The sequence below is a fragment of the Zalophus californianus genome, chromosome 17 (genome assembly GCF_009762305.2).
Source record: "Zalophus californianus isolate mZalCal1 chromosome 17, mZalCal1.pri.v2, whole genome shotgun sequence".
Taxonomy (NCBI): Eukaryota; Metazoa; Chordata; class Mammalia; order Carnivora; family Otariidae; genus Zalophus; species Zalophus californianus.
Genome location: NC_045611.1, coordinates 358,600 through 378,080, shown reverse-complemented (window position 1 = coordinate 378,080; position 19,481 = coordinate 358,600). Strand labels below are relative to the sequence as shown.

The window sequence follows — 19,481 nt, the reverse complement described above, 5'->3', positions numbered from 1 at the left end:
GACTGTCCCACAGAGGGGTGGTGAACAGTTCTGTGCTTTGACAGATGAGCAAAGACAGGAGTACATGAGAGGCAGATTTCCTCTGTCAAGTAAGTTACCAATGGGGGGGGGGGGAATGGCCAGATTGAGCCTGATTAGAGCAAACTTGCGGTTTCTGGTATCCAGGGGGGCGTCCACATGTGGTTTCTGGCACACAGAGAAGAAACACCCGCAGGTCCACATTGATATAAATAGTGGAATAAGTAAACAGAGAGAAGAAACTCTTCCTTAAAACAGAACTGCAAATAGGAAATCACCACGAATATTGTTACCAGGAAGATTCATCAAGGGACACAGTATCAGGGGCAAAGTAGGACAATGTCTGCAGACGATGCTGGCAGTCTTCAAATTTCTCCCAAGATACTCAACAGAGGGGAACATAAAACGTCACGGGGGAGACGCCTGGCCCACACCACCTGTCCCAGGTGAACGGATGCAACACCGTGCATCTGGTGTTGAGCACCGAGGACACAGTACCACTTCTGTGATCTCAATGTCATCATGCGAAAATGCCCCATCAGCCCGAGTGGAAAGGCAGTCTGCCAAATTACTGGCCAGCATGTCTCCGGGCCATCCAGGTCAGGGCGCCTCGGGGGCTCAGCAGGTGAAACGTTCCGGTTCTTGATTTCAGCTCAGGACATGATCTCAAGATCATGAGATCGAGGCCCGTGGTGGGCTCTGTGCTGGAGGTGGAGCCCGACTGGGATTCTCCGTCTTCCTCTCCTTCTGCCCAACCCTCACCCTCGCTCTCGTGCGCTCACTCTACCTCTTAAAAAAAAAAACCCAAAACATCTTCTAGGTCACAAAGACAAACGGGACTGTCCCAGGTTGGAAGAACGGAGGGCGGCGAGGTGATCTAGCCACTTACATGCGGCCAACTAGAAAGTGGACGTGGGGGGCGCTGGTATACAGAAGAGTTACATGCGGCCAACTAGAAAGTGGACATGGGGGGCGCTGGTATACAGAAGAGTTACATGCGGCCAACTAGAAAGTGGACGTGGGGGGCGCTGGTATACACAAGTATACAGGAACGGTGCAAATCACCACTTTTATGTACGTTTACAGTTATTTCCAGGTAAAAACTTAAAAAGAAAATTTAATACTTCAGACTCTAGCTCCACCTGTAGGGGTGTGGGCCTGAGAACATGCATACCCTACCCCACCTGCCCTCCTCCAGGTACCCTCCTCAGCCTCCTGCATGGGGGCTGGAGAGCCCTATCAAGGGCCCCCCTATGGCTCCCCACCCTACCGAAAGCCACTAAAGCAAAGCCGGAGAAAGTTCTCAGGGATCAATGTGTTTACTCACAACAGCACTTTAGGAAAACGGGCAAACATGCCCACTGCTCTATGATGAGCCACAGCCGTGGAGCTCTGCACCCACTGGGCACCAGGACAGTCAGGATCTTCTCTGAACCCCCAGCACGTGGGCATCCTGAGAGACCACAGCCAGGGAGTAAGGCGAGGCCGGCATTGTGGAAGAAAAGCCAGACAGCACGCTGACCTGCCCTCTGGGGTCTCACACCAGTCTCGGGCATCCAGGTTGCTCCAACCCAACTGACCACACAGAATACGCAGGGACAAGCAAGTCCAGAGGAATCACACGTAGCAAGTCACGGTAAAGATCTCCAACATTTCTTTCCAAGAGCCACTGGTATGAGGACAGCGTGGGCACTGGGAGCCTCTGGGAAAGGCTGGCCGGGTGGTCAGCTGTGCACGGAGCCGGGCCCCACTCAGTATCAACCATGAAGTTCTCACAAGCTCACACCAAGAATGGGGCTTGGACCCAAGTGCTCCCCATCTGCTGTCTGCTCCTTCTATTTTGGCAAAAAAACAAAATACCCTGGAAGCTTCAAGAAAACAAAGTAAACCTCAGGAAATGAGAAACACAGAAACTGCTGCCTGTCCCAGGAACTCATGAGGAGCTACTGCTAGCCGCCTGGCCGAGGCTGCCATGGCTTCTCCCCAGTGCTGGCCCCACCAGGGGCCCCTCTCGGAGCACGCAAGCTCCCAGGTCGGATGGTGTGAGCCCACAGGCAGGAGAAGAGACCAGTCGAGGGGTGGGGGGGAGGCACCCATTATTTACAGCACAGAAGAGAACAACGCAGACGCGGCACCCCAAGCCGGAGTGTGGACCACCTGCTCCTCGCTGGGAGGGACCGCAGTGCAGACCTGAGTTCCTACAGGACACACAGCACACCCCTCGGGGCCCCAGGCCCTCCAGAGGCAACAGTGGAACGAGGATGGGGGCCCCCTGGGTGGGCGTGCCTGGACGTGGAGCATGGCGCCTGATGCCAGGGATCCCAGGTGGGGCTCAGCCAGCTGGCCTCCAGGTGCCTGGCAGCAGGAAGAAGCCCTGACACCCACTGGCTGACCACTGGGAGCACATCTGCCGTTACCCGGAGTCTGAAGGCCCCCATGGCCCACACGGCGTCCACTGGTCGGTCCCCGTCAACATCTCAGAGGGTGGGGGAACGGAGGGGGGCCTGCAGAACCCCGAGCTGGTCAGCCCAGAGTCACAGAAATAACCCACAGAAGTCAGAAGATTGTGCAAACTCACCCACCAGGACACAGAGCCACCGTCTACGCTAAGAGGGACAATTCCCAGGCCTGGAGGGAAGGGCCACGCTGCAGGGTGTGCAGAAAGGCAAGAGGCATGGGGAGAGAGATGGAGCCCTCCTCCCCGGCCCTTCCTGCACGTCACGGCCAGGGAAGCAGGGCCCTGCCAGGAGGGCTCGGCTAGTTTCTCAAGGCGGCCAACCTGCAAATCAACGACACAACTCCTGTGAGGGAGGGCGAGGGGCAGAGGTGCCTCTGAACTGCGGTGCACTCAATACGAGATGCCAACCCTGGGGGCCAAGGGCCCTCTATCGGGCCATGGGCCTCTCCTCTCAAGCTCAGCCTTGCAAGGCTGTCCTGGGACAGCACAGGAAAAGCTTGGGGACCAGCCACGTGCTGTCAAGTATCGTTATATGAGTTCCTAAAGCGAACTGTGGACAAGCGTGTGAGCACGTGGCTGACATCCAACACGGACATGGAGCAAGGGCAGGGGAGAGAGGCAGGCAGACGGAGCCTGGGCTGGGCCTCGGGTGAGGGCCTCCTCGGGAGCAGCAGCGCCAAAGCCTGGCCCCACAAGCTCTCCTCCTGGGGCCTCGGTGTTCCCTTCTTCCCTTCCCTTGCAATGTGCCTCCTTCCCCCACCAACCCGGCGTCAGAACATGCAGTGACCAGCCCAACATGGGGGCACTGCGCCCACCTCCGAGACAGCTGGTCCTCCTGGCTGCGCACGGAGCTCTCGCCCACGGCAGAGGCGCCCTCGGGCAGCTGGCTGAGCTGGTCCAAGACCTCCAGGCCGTTCTCCTCAGCGATCTGCACGATGAGGCTGTCCACCTGCTCCTGCGGCGTGGTCAGTGTGGTGGCCGAGCTCATGGAGTCCTCCATTACCTGGGGGTCATGTTCTGGGCAGGTGGGTGCAGGCCCTGGGACCTCCACTGCGGCCCCGTTTCTGGCCACCCTCTCAACCATGCTTCCTGCTCACTCCCACTACCCGCACCAAACCGCCCCCCACCCCCCCACCCCCAGGGCACTTTCTCCAGCACTCTCGGTCCCCTGGGTGCTGAGCTGGCCACTGCTCTGGAAGAGGCGCTCACACCCTAGCCTCGGGCTTCCCTCTTATCTGCTAGACCTCCATGTGCTGGTCCAGACCCCGCAAGAGTCAGGTGCTCCGGAGGTGGCCCCCCCAGAGGGGGGCCAGCCACACAAGCCACCCCCTGGACACACCCCCTGCACGCCAAGACCATAGGCGACATACCGATGTGTGCACATCCAGGTTCTGCACCTGCTGCTCAAACCTGTCCATCACCGCAGAGACCTTCTGCAAGTCCATGGTGCTCAGCGCCCTGTCCAGGGCTTTGGTCACCTGCGCCATGTTCTTGGTCACCTGGCACAGGACAAAGTGAGGAGGCAACAGAACTGAAGCAAGGAGATGTCACCCACAGGAGACGGGCCCTCGGCACTCTCCTCAGGCACACAGTCCCCCAGGGCCAACAAGACTCCAGCCCTGGCCAAGCCAAGCTGTGCTCAGGACTGGCTGGACCCCCCGGGACTGCAGGGCTCTTTCCTGGCAGGTCTCCAGGAAATGCTGTCAACTAAACTACAGACACGAGACCCAAGCCATGGCCCCTTAAGAAAAATCTGAGGACACCTTGTCTAGTCCTTTGGTGCTGCCCTTATGGTGTGGAGGGAATCCCCACTACACCAGCAACGGGGTCCGGCACGGCTCCTCGACTCTGCCGGCCGAAGCTGGCCCACGTGGCTTATGACTCTGGGCACGAGCACTCACCCCCTTCATGGTGACGGCCGTCTGCACCTTGGAGGCCACTGCGTCCACACGGGATGCCATGCGGAGCCAGTTCACACCTTCATTCTTCTTGCGGATGGCATTCTCGGCATACACACGTGCACACTCCACGTTCTTCTGCTGAAGGGCCTGAAATTCGCAGGATGCACGAGCTGGGGGAACGTGGCTGTTCTATGAACAGCCTGGTCCTGGCTTCTCCCAGGCCGAGATCTGCTAGCACGGGACAGCCCCTTTGGCTTGTGAGCTTCATGAAAACGCTGCAATGCCAGGCCCCCGGCCTGTTCAGGACCTAGGGTGTCCAGGCAGGGTGCCAGACCAGCCCGGGCTGGGGGCTACATAGGAGACCTGGTCCCAGGGACACAGCCGCCTCTCCCCTCCAGCCGCACACCCTCTTCAGTCTCTTCAGCTGCCCGCACCACAGGAGCTCACAAAAACCACCGAGGCAAATGCCGACCCAAAGCAAGCAGGACCGTGGAGGAAGATGAAGGAGCTGACTGGGGTCAGTCCCCCAGTTTCCCTTCTGCCCTGGGAGTGCCAGTTTGGGTGAGGGGGTCACCAAATTCTAACACTCCCAGGAGCCAGCCCACACAAGCAACAGCTGTCTGGAAGTCCCCACTGAGAGCAGCCAGAGCCTGCCTCCCCCCACCTCCCCTCTGCCCAGGTTCTGAAGCCTGAGGCGCGTGCTATGCAAGGAAGAGAGCAGGAAGGGACGGGGTCGCAGCAGGGACCCCACATCCCACATACTTTGTGAAAAATGCACGTTCAGAACTTTGGAAGTGAACAAAAGGCATGGACGTTCCATGAAAAAAGCAAGGGCAATACACAGTTCTTTTGCTCTGGACGCCCCTTAGTGGGCAGGGAGGCAGAGGGGGGGCCACTGCAGGCCCTGAGCAGGCTCCTGAGAGAACACCCAGGGCCAGAGTCGTGGGGCGCCCCTCACACAAAAAGAAGACACCAGAACAATGCAACAGAAGCCCCAGAAGCAAGGGACGCGGTCTGGGCGTGGTGCAGCCTCACCTTCTTCACTTTGGCCTGCTCCGCCTTGGAGTCCTTCTCTGCCTTCTTGGCCAGCTTCTCCAGCTGCTTTGCCGTGAACTGAGCAGAATCGGGACACTCAGGTCAGACACACACACAGCCCGTCCTTTGGTACCTCCCCACCCTCCTCAGCACCCCCTGCACCGACTGCACAGAGAACGTGCCCAGCCTGCCAGTGTCCTTATGGCCCTGGGCTGCATGGAGGGAGCTCCCTGGGTCTCTGAGGCTCAGGGGACAGGGAGGGCTGTGAGGGTTTTCTAAAATGTCCTAACCCAGAATGCCTAACCCAAAGCCTCCCCCAGAGTGGAAAGTTAAAAAGCCAACTCACACAGGGGCACCTGGGCAGCTCAGTCGGTGAAGCATCTGCCTTTGGCCCAGGTTCTGATCTCAGGGTCCTGGGATGGAGCCCCACATCGGGCTCTCTGCTCAGTGGGGAGCCTGCTTCTCCCTCTGCCCCCCCCCCCCCCACGCACTGGCTCATGAACTCTCTCTCAAGTGAGTAAAATCTTTAAAAAAAAAAAAAGCCAACTCACACAATCACTACTACTTACAGATTTTCTTTCTTTCCTTTTTTAAAGATCCATTTATTCATATGAGAGAGCGCGGGCAGGCGCAAGGGGGAGGGGCAGAGAGAATCTCAAGCAGACTCCCCGCTAAGCACAGAGCACAACATGGGGCTTGAACTCAGGACCCTGAGATCAAGACCTGAGCCAAAACCAAGACTGAGCCACCCCTACTTAATGGATTTTCAACTTTCGGGAAAAACTCGACAGAATCTGTTTCAGGTGACCCAAGTGGTAATACAGAATTCCCGATGAACATACACCTCAAAGTGTTCTCTTCACAGAACATTGTGTTTGTGAGGGGCTGCTGGGCAGTGCATGTTCCCAGGCCTGGTCGGAGTGGTCCCCACGGCAGCTCCCCCGAAAAGGCCTCATTTAACCAGGAAGCTGGCAGGAGAGAATGCTCAGATAACCCAAGTGAAAGAGCGACCTTCCAGAGGCCCATATAGCTTCCTGGCTGGTGGTGTTCCGGTGTTCCCTCAGCCTGAAACACCCGCCCGACTGGGACTCCCCCTCCCTGCCCCTCAGCACCCCCCCAACTTGGGACTTTCTGTCACATAGGAAGGGTTTCTTGTTAGCCTACCTCACACTCCTACGTTCTTTTTTTAAATATATTTGTCAGAGAGAGACAGAGAGAGAGCACGAGGGATGTGAAGGGCAGAGGGAGGAGACTCCCCGCTGAGCAGGGAGCCTGATGTGGGACTCGATCCCAGGACCCTGGGATCATGACCTGAGCCAAAAGCAGGTGCTTAACGACTGAGCCACCCAGGCACCCCCGCCTACATTCCTTCAGGGGAAAAATCCAGATTTTCCTGACCCAGGAATCTGGCCCTGAGCACCTTCCACAAGGTGGAAGCTTGCTGAACAAAGTGCCTGGGGCCTCCCGGTATTCCCTGCCCTTCCTCTCCATTGAAAAGCCAGTGTGATGAACTACGGTTAGCAGCTCGGGCACATCACTCCCGCCCACTCTTTCAGAACTAACCATGGATGATTAACTATGGAGGCATTTAAGGGAAATGCAGCAGAAGCTTGGCCTGGATTAATTATAAGAGGCATGCTCCGCTGCTCAGAACACTCTCCTTCAACATGATTTTGAAGAATTTAAAACCAGTTTTAAATGCCTAGTGGAACTTCAAGGGATGCACCTAATACCCAAGCTGTGTTTCTTGAAGATAACAGGCTCACTCCCTCATGGACAAGCCCATGTGATCTGCTTCTGCTCAGCCCAAGACAAGGAAAGGATTAATATGCCATCAAGCCAACTCAATAACCTCCCCTTTGTCATCAGTCCGAAAGAGCACTGCGCAGAAATCACACAATTGGTAATCCGTGCTTCTGAGTGTGACTGACACCATTTGTCCTCATTTGCTAATCACCAAGACAGGGTTGGGGTGAAAGGTCCTTCAGTACATACCTTCAACTGGAACAGGGTATCTGCAAAGAAAGGAGATGGTTTGAGGATTTCAACTGTGACAAGTGGCACTTCTAACAAGCACATGGGGCCACTAAGACCCTCCCCGACACAGAGAGTTGGAACAGGATGCAGGCATGGATGGGGCCCTCAGGGAGGCCCACCGCAAACTGGAGGCAGAAGATCGGCTCGTGCACCAGTTCTGCTCCCTCATCAGTCAGAGGACAAATGTAGAGGCTCCAGAACCTCTGATTCCTTACAGGTGATACCAGGGTGGTACCAGCTGACCTCAAGGATTAGTGTGCAGACAAAACAGATCATGGATGCAGCACGTGGCCCACAGCGAAACCCCGAGTGGTGGTTTGTAATTATGGCAACTTTACAAAGGCCCTTGGGATTCTTTCCCGATTTAATAAAGCTCAGCATTGGACAATCTGTATTTTATATACTCTTTCTCCCCAAAAGTAACTGGATAAAAGTAGCAAGATGAGGACTCCTGTGCTATCAAAGACCTGACCCACAGAGACCACCCTCCATGGCATCTGGCAAGTCTGAGCCATCAAATCGGGCTCAGGAGCCTACCTGTCCACATGGAGGAACCAAAGAGACTTGAGAGTATTAAGAGCTAACTCTCCGGATAGCCACACTTGCTACTCACTCACCAAAACTCAAGAGCCGGGTAGATCCAGATTCACATTTAAACTATCTCAATTTATTCCATTTTTAAATGTGCAGAATGATGTCTGGAAGGGTTTACCACACCAGCCCAGAATTAAGAAACTGAAATCTGTAACCAGGATGAGGGTGTGTTCACAAATGCAAATCAAGACCCCCCCCTCCCCCCGGGGGCTGAGAGCCTTGGGGTTTCAGGCACGCCCCGGGCGAGCCCTGTCAAGGCCAAAGCCGGCTGTGGAATCTGTAAATCAGGGCTAACTGGACACAGCTGACAGGCAGAGTGCCTCCCGCAGGGAAAACAAGGCGCGGTGTGGCCAGCTCTCCACTTTACGGTGTGACTTAAGTCACCGTCTCGCCCTGCCTCGGCTTTCTCCTCTCTGCCTGGGCAGCGGGAAGAGACTCTCAAGAGCAAAGAGCTGTTAGGGCAAAACCTAACCCTGGAAAAAAGTGGTGACGGCCAAAAGAAAATCACCAAACTGCGGAGTAAAACCCAACATCTGTGGTGGGGGGGTGTGGTGCTGTTCATCTGCTCTCTGAGGGAGCTGGTACAGAACTTCCGTCGCGATGACGACGGTTGTCCAGCTCCTTACGTTTCACAAAGTGATTTTCAAAACCTCTCGACCACGCCAGCCCTTGCACATTCCAGCAAGCGCAGGGACCTCACTTGATTACCCACCCTTCCTGTTCTTTGGCGTCCCTGGGCGCGGAGCGGGGCAGAGTGGGCGCCGCAGGCAGTGGAGGCCAAGGCTAGGGAGCTCAAGCTCTAGCTCGGCTTCCCCGCCCGCAGAAGGGGGGCATCAAGCTCCTACCCCACACGCACAACCGTGCCGGGCACGTAGTAGGACGACGCGAGCGCTTCTTACTCTTCTTAGTGGTGTTCTGGGGACAGGGGTGCAACCGTCTCCTTTTCCGGTGCCCTCTGACCGGACCTCCCAGTGCCCCAAAGGTCGATGTCCCTCGCCGGTACAGAACTGGGGGCGTGGGGGGTGGATGCTGAGGAGTCTGGTGAAGGGGGTGAGGGTCCGGCATCGAGGATGAGGATCGGGGTCCGGGTCCCCGATCGAGCACCGCGGGTCCCGCCCTCCCCCGGCGGGCGGGGCCCCTTACCGTCCATGGCCGGTCCGGCAGCGGCAGCACTCGCAGGAACGGACGCGCAGGACTCCGGGGCCGAGTCGATCGCCCCTACCAGCTCCGCCGCGCGGGAACTTCCGGGGTCACCTCCCACTTCCGGCGAGCGGCAACTCTCGCGAGAGCACGGCGCTGGTCGCGCGGGCGGGGCGTTGCCGTGGCGACCCGCGCCGCTTGGCCACGGGACCCTCTGTGTGTCACTCGGGCTGCGGGCCCGCGGAGGTGCCGAGTGCCGAGCTGCGCCGGCGGGGGCGGTGGGCTCACCTATGGGACTTTCCAAAAGCAAACACAAATCTAGGAAAGGTAAAGGAGCGCCTGCCCGCCGTCTCCTCGGCCGCGTGGCCACGGTTCGCGCGGGGCTGCGGGGGTGCTGGGCGCCCTGCCCGTCCGCCCTGCGCCGGAGTCCTCCCCGATGACCGTGCCTCGGGGGTCTTTTCACGCATGTTCAGAGAAATGGAAGTGACGCTCTGGACCAAAGCTGGCAACTGGAGGGTGGGGACCCATGGCTCTAGCTTCAGGAAAATAATACGACTAATTCACTGTCCACGGATTTCAGGTGAGGAGAAAAAGAAGGGGCGCAGGTCTTCCCCTGCAAAGACTAAGGAAAGGTCGATGGACAGGCGTCCTCGAGAGACCGAGAGGCCTCCAGACACCAAGGCTGCAGAGAGCTTCCAAGGGAAGAAGGGGGCAGCCAAGCGACAGTGGCCTCCTTCATCTGAAGTCGAAGGTAGGACATGCCCAGGACCGGATGGAACCCGAAGCCAGGAGTTTGGGGGTGGGATACTAATGGTAGGGGCTCTAGGACCTTTATCTAGGAGGTAAATATCCAGGATTGTAGGTGGAAAATGTATCACAAAATGTGATAGGCGCCCAGCGGGAAGTCAAGAGGGGCTGCGCGGTGTACAGCTACAGAGCGCGCTCCCCGATCCTTCAACGTTCCGCGGACCGGGACAGCAGCGAGGAAGGCTACTTCAGTCTGGAGTACAGTCGTGTAAGAAGGGGTGTGGGGGCCCCTGCCTGGGCACGGGGATCAAAGGGGCTAGAACGTTGGTGGGACAGAGGGGTTGAACAGTTTGGCAAATTTATTCACTTTGTTTACAGCCCAGGGTGGCTAGACCTTTGCACGTAGGTGGCGGGGGAGATGAAGCCACAGAAGCAGCGGAATAGGAAACCTTTCATCTGTTTTGTCCTGTGCGTTGTGGAAATTGAACTGTTAAAACAAGGGAGGTGTGATGGGGTTTGTGCCTTGGAAAACTGTTTCTTTAGAGTAGAGGCTGTTGGGGGCAGTGAGGGGACGGGTCCTAGGCCCAAGGCTGCAACTGAGTAGGAGCTAATGAAGCACGGGCAGTAGGAATTCCAAAAGGGTCCAGGACGTAGAAACAGAACTTGCTGTTGGATGAGTTGTGGGAGGTCCAGGGCCATGAGTTTCACTGACCATGAGAATGGATGGTCAGTGGATCAGCCAATGTCCGGAGGAATGCTGGCCTGGCAGGGAGAGAGGAGCTGGGTGCAGGCTCAGATTGAGGCACCTGTGAGGTCATCAAGGGCAGGAAGCTGTTTGAAATGAGGGTGTTGGGCTTGGGAGCAAGGCCTGGACTTCAGATCCTGACGTACACATCCTTGCTTAAGAGTGGAAGACTGCAGGAAGGGCGAGAGTCCTGGGGAGGAGGTTTGGAGAATGCTACCAGTCTGTCAGGAGCCTTCTGGCTGCAAGCCACACAACAGCCAACAAGATACGGCTTTACTGCTGAGCAATTCAATGTCCCCCAAATAAAGGGTCAGAGGAGGGCACTCAGGGTGGCTTGCTCAGCAGCGTGCAGTGACATCAAGGACTTTGGGTCTACACTTTTGCCACCCTCAGTATCCATGGTCCCGAGACAGCTGGATGGCTCTAGGTGTCACATGCGTACAGGACTGCTGTCCCGTCCCTTCCTCTGCTGGACCTAACTTGCCCAACATTGCTAGGATGGGCTCAAATGTGAAAATTCTGGGGCTGGACCTCTATCAGTAAGGGCAGGTGTGGGCGGGGGGGGTGCCTGCTGGAGAGGCACAAATAGTGTCTGTCACACCCTCATTTCAGAGGGTAGAGAGAAGTTGGACATAGAGGGGAAAGTTCAGAGAGTAAGAGTGAGGATGGACTTTCAAAGAAGGTGAAGAGTGTGGTTTCTCCATATAAGGAAACACCTCAGCAATAACACAGAGCAAGCTACTGCCACATGCTCTAGGACCATGAAGGAGTTCCCAAATCCTGGTACTCCAGCGAAAGAAGCCAGATGTAAAGACCACATATATTGTTGTTCCATTTGTACGAAATGTACAGAAAAGGCAAATTTATATAAAGGGAAGCTTGGACTAAGGGTGGGAACAGAGTAGCCACAAATGGGCAGAAGAGGTCTTCTGAAGGTGATGGAAATGTTCTTAAAACTGCATCGATGGGCGTCCAGCTCTGAAAGTTTGCTAAAAATCATTGAATGGTATGCTTTAAACAGGTGGTATGTAAATTAGAATGCAACAAAGCTGTTAAAAAAGAAAGAAGGTAATAAAAAAAACTCTCAAAGAAAGAAGGTAAAATAGTCGACAGTGTTGTATGTTGCAAAGAGATTGAGTAAACCCAGAAAAGACCATTGAATAAGGCGAGTCGCTGGTCTTGGTGGCCTTGCAGAGAGCACAAGCCAACAATCAGAAGTGAAGACAGACACATGGTCTGCCAGGTAGAATATTTAAACGAGGGCAAGAGCATCCTCTCTTAAGCTGAAAAATTTCCTTATTAGATTTGGAAAAGGTAGGATTTTTGGAAGTCAGTTTCCTTCAAATAACCTAGTACCATAGAAGCCTTAGAGGAATGCAGAGTCCTGATGGGTCAAACCTTCTGTGCATTACATAATAAAAGTAGGTATTACTACTGTGGGACAGAAATCAGAAAGTTCTTCTGGGGTTGGGGAGGGGGAGACTAGCTGACCGGAGGACTCTGTAAGGTGATAAAGTTCTGCATCTTGTTTGGGTGATTACAAAGGTGCGTACAATTGTGAAAACTCATCCAGCTGAACATGTTAAGAACTGTGCATTTTATCTTGTGTGAATTGTGCCTCAAAAAGCTTGGAAGACAAGTCCTTGTCTCTTAGAGCTGCACCCAAAATACTTAAGTATAAATCGACGTGACTGATGGAGATGGTATCTGAGATTCGTTGCAAAGTGAACGAGCATAGTGTGGCTGAGGGCATTTCCCAAAGGCAGCCACCACTCTGCCTCTGCCTCTCCCTCTCGTTCCACCGTGTGGCCTTGGTGCTCCTCCCACCGGGGGAGTCTGTACCCTCTCTCAAATCTCTGCAAGCTTGACATTTTCTTGTAACCAGTAGAATGTGGTGAAAACGGTTTCTGAGGCTGGGCCATGACCGGCGATGCAGTCCTGCCTTGCTCATGGGAACCCAGGCTGGTGCTTGGAACTGAGAGCTGCCACATCGTGCTGTCAAGAAGCTCAGCCACCTGGGGAGGCCATGTGGGGGTACTGCAGTCAGCAGTCCTGATCGCTAACTGCCTTCCAGCCCAAGTGCCAGACTTGTGAGTGGACAAACCTTTAGGTGATTCTAGCCCCTGGCCTTTGAGTCTTCCCAGCTGAGCCACAGGACCCCATGTAGCAGCAGTGGCGGTGACCAGCCCTGTGAGTGGCCATCTTGCACGTCCAGCACAGTGGAGCCTTCCAAGAACTGCAGCTCCAGACAACACTCACCTGTAGCCATCTGGGGACCATAAGTGATAGCTGCCTAGTCAAACCTGTCCTGAATTCCCGACCCTTAAAATTGTGAGAAAATAAAACCATTGTTTTAAGCTAATAAAGTTTGGGGTAAGTGGTTATACAGCAGTAGTAACCAGAACAGAGGCTAAGTGCTGGGCAGAGATAAAGTTTGACTGTGGGTTGTTTTTTTTTTTTTTTTTTTAAAGATTTTATTTATTTATTTGAGAGAGACTGAGAGATAGAGAGCACGAGAGGGAAGAGGGTCAGAGGGAGAAGCAGACTCCCTGCTGAGCAGGGAGCCCGATGTGGGACTCGATCCCGGGACTCCAGGACCATGACCTGAGCCGAAGGCAGTCGCTTAACCAACTGAGCCACCCAGGCGCCCTTGACTGTGGGTTTTAACTGTGTGATGGGATATATCATCTTGTCTCACTACTTACGTATATGCTTAAAATTTTGCATTACAAAATCCACATACACACATTATAGAAATTAATACACCACAGATTTGCAATCAGCCAGTTCCAAAATGCTGGAAATCCTATTGAAAAAGAAGACCCTAATTTTTCTACAAATAAATGACATCAGGGTGCATGGGTGGCTCAGTCGGTTGAGCATCTGACTCTTGATTTCAGTTCAGGTCATGATCTTAGGGTTGTGAGATCAAGCCCTTTGTCGGGCTCTGTGCTGGGTGTGGAGTCTGCTTAAGATTCTCTCTCTCTCCCTCTGCCCTTCCCTGTCCTCCAAAAAATTTTTTTAAAAATGACATGAAAAAAAGGAGGGTGTCTTAGTCTGGTTGGGCTGCTATAACAAAATACCATACACTGGGTAGCTTCACAGACATTTATGTGTCATAATCCTAGAGGCTGAGGAGTCCCACAACCTGGGTACCATGATTTGGTTCCTGAGAGGACCCCTTCTTGGCCTGCAAACAGCCATCTAATTGCTGTGTCTTCACATGGCTAAAGAGAGAGGATTATGGTCTCTTCCTCCTACTGTAAGGGCACTGATCCCATCATGGGGGCTCTACCCTATGACCTCAATTTAACCTGATCACCTCTCAAAATCCCCACCTCCAAATACCATCCCACTGGGGATGAGGGCTTCAACACATGACTTTTGGGGGGATACAAACATTCAGTCCATAGCAGAGAGGACTGTATAAGATTTGAGGGACCTAGGTGCCACAAATATAGTATAGGCCTGGGCTAAGTCATTCTTGAGATAACTAAATTGGGTATTAGATAATAATACAGAATCAATGGTAGTTTTCTTAGATGTAACAAGGCTATTGTGATGCTAAAACAATCCTTTTTTGATAGAGCTCTATATTGCATTATTTATGGGTAAAATTATGTCTGAGATTTGCTTGAAAATACTCAAAAAAACTGAGGAAGATAGAAAAAACAAGGTGACAAAATATTGATTGAAGCTGAGTGATGCATATATGGGTATTCTATTTTCATGTATGTCTGAATATTTCCATAATTTTTTTGAAGGTAGAATGTGATTATTTGCAATAAATTTTTGAAAAAGAAGAGAAACTTAAGGAACATTTGTTTCTCAGCTACTAAAAATATACTGAGTGAAAAAAGTCAAGTTCAAAAGGTCACATGCTGCAGGACTCCATATATATAATGTCCTCCAGGTGACAAAATTATAGAGATGGGAGAACAGACCCGTGGTTGCCAGGAGTCAGGGATGGCAGGGAGTGGGGAGGTTGCAGGGGGAGAGGGGGGTAGCTATTAAGACACAGCGAGAAGGAGGTCCTTGTGGTGATGGAACAGTTCTGTACCTTGATCTTAGTGATGTTTACATGGGATTAAACGGCATAGAACACACATTGTGCCAAAATCAATGTCTTGGTGTTGTTATATTGTACTGTAGTTACGTAAGATGTTACCATTGGGACCACTGGGCGAAACTGGGCGAGCGTATATGGGACTTCTCTGTACTTTTGCAACTTTCTGTGAATTTGTCACTTCAAAATTAAAAGTTTAAAAATTTATCAAAATTGGGGCACCTGGCTGGCTCGGCTGGTAGGCTCAAGTCGTGATCTCAGGGTCCTGAGATGGAGCCCCAAGTCGGGCTCCGCACTCAGCAGGGAGTCTGCCTGAGGGTTCTCTCCCTCTCCTGCAACCCCCACCCCCTGCTCACGCACTCCCTCTCAAATAAAAATGTGTGACTCTTGATCTCAGGGTTGTGAGTTTGAGCCCCACGTTGGGTGTAGAGATTACTTAATAAAGTCTTTTTAAAAATCTATCAAAATTTATAATAATTAAAATAATGTAGGTCCAGTATAATATTGGATCAATGCAGGGTGCATGGGTGGCTCAGTCGGTGAAGCGTCTGACTTCGGCTCAGGTCATGACCCTAGTGTCCTGGGATCCTGGGATCAAGCCCGAGTTGGGCTCTGTGCTCGCTCACTCTCAAATAAATAAATAAAATCTTAAAGAAAATACATCAGTGAAATAGAAAATATGGACAAAGATAAACCCTTACTATGTACGTGTGTGTGTAATTAGCATGTAATAGAACTAGTACCAAGATGAAGTGGCAGAGGGAGGGTTATACAATACATTCTAGGAAAATCGCTCAACATTTTAAGAGAAAGTTCAAGTTGAATTTTAACCTCCTGCCATATGCTCAAAGTCCAGATGAGTACAAGTGAACATAAGAGGTGACTATAGGGGCGCCTGGGTGGCTCAGTAGGTGAAGCGTCTGCCTTCGGCTCAGGTCATGATCCCAGGGTCCTGGGACTGAGCCCCGCGTCGGGCTCCCTGCTCAGTGGGGGGTCTGCTTCTCCCTCTGCCCCTCCCCCACCCCGCTTGTGCTTTCTTGCTCACTCTCTGATAAATACATAAAATCTTAAAAAAAAGTGACTGCAAAAAGTAAGATGTACATTTTAATGTGAGTCCTCAGTAGGGACCATCCTTCTAAGCCTCAAAACAAAGACACTGCAAAGATATATTGAAGGATTTGACTACATTAACAAGTAAAACAAGGGGAACCATCTGCAGTATGATCATGAAGGGGAAATCTCCTCAACATGCAAAAAGCTCTCACACACCAAAAAGGTCAAAGTACAAAATGAGGAAAGAATATGACATGTGTTCACAGGAAAATAAATACCACTGGGCCACGACCAAGCAAAAAGATGCTCAACCTCCCCATACTGGGGTAAAGCTTTAGGGAAGTTGAAGGTGACCAGTGGGGGCAGAAGTCAATACTTCCATTTTCATATAACATGGGAAAAGATTTAGCAAACTGACAATTAGGGGAAGATACGGAGAAATATCCTATTTACACAAATTCTTAGTGGAAATATATATGTATATGTATATATATATATTTTTTAAAGATTTTATTTATTTATTTGAGAGAGAGAGAGAGAGAGAGACAGCGAGAGAGGGAACACAAGCACGGGGAGTGGGAGAGGGAGAAGCAGGCTTCCCGCAGAGCAGGGAGCCCGATGCGGGGCTCGATCCCAGGACCCCGGGACCATGACCCGAGCCGAAGGCAGACACCCAACGGCTGAGCCACCCAGGCGCCCCAGTGGAAATATATATTGATATAATCTTTATGAAAAACAGTCTGACAATATTTGCCAAAATCCTCCTTCTAGTAACTTACCCAATAAACCCTCACAAATGTGTAAATATATAAATGCAAGAATGTTAACTATAGCATCACTTAAAAAATATAAAAATTGGAAATAACCTAAATTATGTTCATTCAAAGGAGCTGGTAATGTAATGGATGGGTTCCCAGATAGTGGAGTCCATGCTGCCATGGAAGGGACCAACTTGTATGCACAGACACGGAGCTCAGCCAAGCCATAATGTGATCCTAAATGCATCACACTGTGCATGCACATATGAAATGTCTGGAAGGAAAGAATCCTCCCATACGCAATTTTTAATTGTGTATTATTTTTTAAATCAAATATTCATAGCCTTTTAGTCTTAATATATAAAAGTGTATATAAATTAATGTAAAAAATGAACCCCCAATTTAAATTAAATGCAAAATATGAAATGCAGTTTTTGACTTAATGATAAAAATAAAAAGGACACTCCCAGGCGCCTAGGTAGCTCAGTTGGTTAAGCGACTGCCTTCGGCTCAGGTCATGATCCTGGAATCCTGGGATCAAGTCCCACATTGGGCTCCCGGCTCGGCGGGAGGCCTGCTTCTCCCTCTGACCCTCTCCCCTCTCCTGCTGTTTCTCACTCTCTCTCTCAAATAAATAAATAAATAAAATCTTTAAAAAAAAAAAAAAGGACACTCCCAGTGCCTACTGCAGGCCCTGGGTCATTCATTGGTAGTTAAAACAACCAAAGCTGTGGATGTGGCAATGAAGATGGACAGAGCTATGGGGCCCCAGCATCTCCCTCTACCACCCGCTTTGAGCCAATGACCTCTCTGTGCCTCAGTACCTTCGTCTGTAAAACGTAGGTCATAAGAGGACCTACTTCAGGAAGCATTGTGGGTTGGTATTCACTGTCATTATTCTAGGCTCAGAATGATGTCTGACAGAGAACGAGCAATGATTCCCTGTGCCCCCAGGTAGCCGGGTTCATGAGGTATTTTAGGTGGAGCACAAAGCACCCTGAAAAGCAGTGGGACCAGCGTGATAGCATATTTATAACAATCATGTGACAATGTGATTATTCTAACTCTACTTGCATGCATATGTGCACAGAGAGAGAAAGAGCCCTCTCTGTAGTGCTTGAAGAGAGGCCTGAAAGGCGGTGCCTCCAACCTGAAACCCCGGGGGCACAGGCTGGGAGATGCAGCAGGGGACGCATGAGGGCACTTCTGCTTATGTATTTTGTAACATCTGGCAAACTTGGCATTTCACAAGTCCTATGCAATCCTTGTAAGCTTAAGAAAATGTTGTGACCCGTATCAGAAATGTTAATTCTTGGGCGCCTGGGTGGCTCAGTTGATTGAGCGACTGCCTTCGGCTCAGGTCATGATCCTGGAGTCCCAGGATTGAGTCCCACATCGGGCTCCCTGCTCAGCAGGGAGTCTGCTTCTCCCTCTGACCCTCTTCCCTCTCGTGCTCTCTATCTCTCACTCTCTCTCAAATAAATAAAATCTTTTTTAAAAAAAAAAGAAATGTTAATTCTTGAGGCGCCTGGGTGGCTCAGTCAGTTGAGCGTCTGACTCCTGGTTTTGGCTCAGGTCGTGATCTCAGGGTCGTGAGATTAAGCCCCATGTCAGGCTCCACACTCAGCGAGGAGTCTGGTTGAGGATTCTCTCTCTCTCTCCCTCTCTGCCCCTCCCTCTGCTCACACTCGCTCTCTAAAATAATAAATCTTTTTTTAAAAAAGAAGAAATGTTAATTCTTCCGCATTCTGATTGATATGGTTCTATACAGAGAGGGTTTTTTTTTGCGGGGGGGTTACCAGATTTAGAACCCTTTAAAAACTGTGTATCTGAACCTTCACCTCTGGGGCAGACCCTGCCTCTTCTCTCTCCATTCCCTTTCCTTCTACGTCTGTCACACAAGCTGGCCGGCACCTCAGTCTCTCCACAGTGGATGGCAGAAGTGTGTCTCCCCTTTTCTTCCCTGAAAGAGGGTGCCTAGCATTCACCACCCTCATGCCTGAGTTGTCAATTGGTTAAAGCTCCGGAACACACATTTACCGTTTTGACTGCTTTCAACCTTGCCCACTTCTCTTCCTGAACTACACATCTAATTCTTTTGCTTTGGCCCTAACACATGCATTGTCTGCCTTAGAGAAGAGCTTTTCCACAGACATGTTAAATACCTGGATGTTTTCTTCCTTCTAGAGAAACCTGATGTAAAGGTAAAGGCGAGCAAGAAGAAAGCTGCCATTCCACAGATCATCATCACTAGAGCCTCAAAAGAGACTCTAGCCAGCTACAGTTCCATCGGAAGTGAAGAGCAGAGAATCATTAAGGAGCAGGTGGAATGGGGCCCCTACTCCCGACACAGAAACCCCAGTACAGTAGACGCCTATGGTTTACGAGAATAAACAAGCACCCCGAGTAGCTGGCATTATTCACTGTGCTCTGAGTCTCAGCGATGATGGCAGAAGGGCCATCCTGCCCTGTGGGAAGCTGCAGTTACCCCTTCAGTAAATGAGGTTCCCCCAGTGACCACCTTGGTCTTCCCTTCCCCAGAGCTGCTGGCAGCTTGGCAGAAGGCAACAGTGACTCTGGCTCAGAGACTGAACTTCGTGGTAGTAAGTGAATTGGTATACCTCTGTTGTAACTGGCTATGCAGGGCGACGAACCAGTGGCCGGTGGCATCTCTCTTTCTTGGTGGGCAGTTAAAGTCCTTCCCGTCCACTTCTGAAGTGTGGTGTAAGTACTTGACAATTATAGCGAATGAGATGTCCCCCACACTTGGAAGAAGGCTGGACTCTGAGGACTCAGTTTCAACGCATCAAAATCCCAGAACAGTAAAGTACAAAGTCACCCGGGGGGGAGGGGGGGCAAGGACTCCTACCCTGACTGTAACTTGACGCAGAGTATTAAAGGATCCAGAGAAGAATGTGGAATTGGGGCA

The 19,481-nt window shown here is 51.9% G+C and overlaps 2 protein-coding genes across 3 annotated transcripts; one reads left to right on the top strand and one right to left on the bottom strand.

The window, feature by feature from the left end:
* Positions 1-1,068: 1,068 nt before the first annotated feature.
* Positions 1,069-9,308, bottom strand: CHMP1A (charged multivesicular body protein 1A). Of its 2 annotated transcripts, none has more exons than XM_027617125.2 (7): positions 9,187-9,308; positions 7,408-7,427; positions 5,413-5,490; positions 4,378-4,524; positions 3,847-3,975; positions 3,292-3,479; positions 1,069-2,797 (listed from the first exon to the last, which is right to left on the bottom strand). In XM_027617125.2, exons 1-7 carry the CDS (start codon positions 9,191-9,193, stop codon positions 2,776-2,778), a joined length of 591 nt encoding a protein of 196 aa, XP_027472926.1. In that variant the 5' UTR covers positions 9,194-9,308; the 3' UTR covers positions 1,069-2,775. The 2 variants fall into 2 exon arrangements, with proteins under 2 accessions (XP_027472926.1, XP_027472925.1); XM_027617124.2 differs by lacking the exon at positions 9,187-9,308 and adding an exon at positions 8,943-9,123.
* SPATA33 (spermatogenesis associated 33) lies at positions 9,197-18,958 on the top strand. Its single transcript, XM_027617126.2, has 3 exons — positions 9,197-9,510; positions 9,764-9,934; positions 18,740-18,958. The coding sequence occupies exons 1-3, from the start codon at positions 9,474-9,476 to the stop codon at positions 18,943-18,945; spliced, it is 414 nt and encodes a 137-aa protein (XP_027472927.1). The 5' UTR covers positions 9,197-9,473; the 3' UTR covers positions 18,946-18,958.
* Positions 18,959-19,481: the final 523 nt, after the last annotated feature.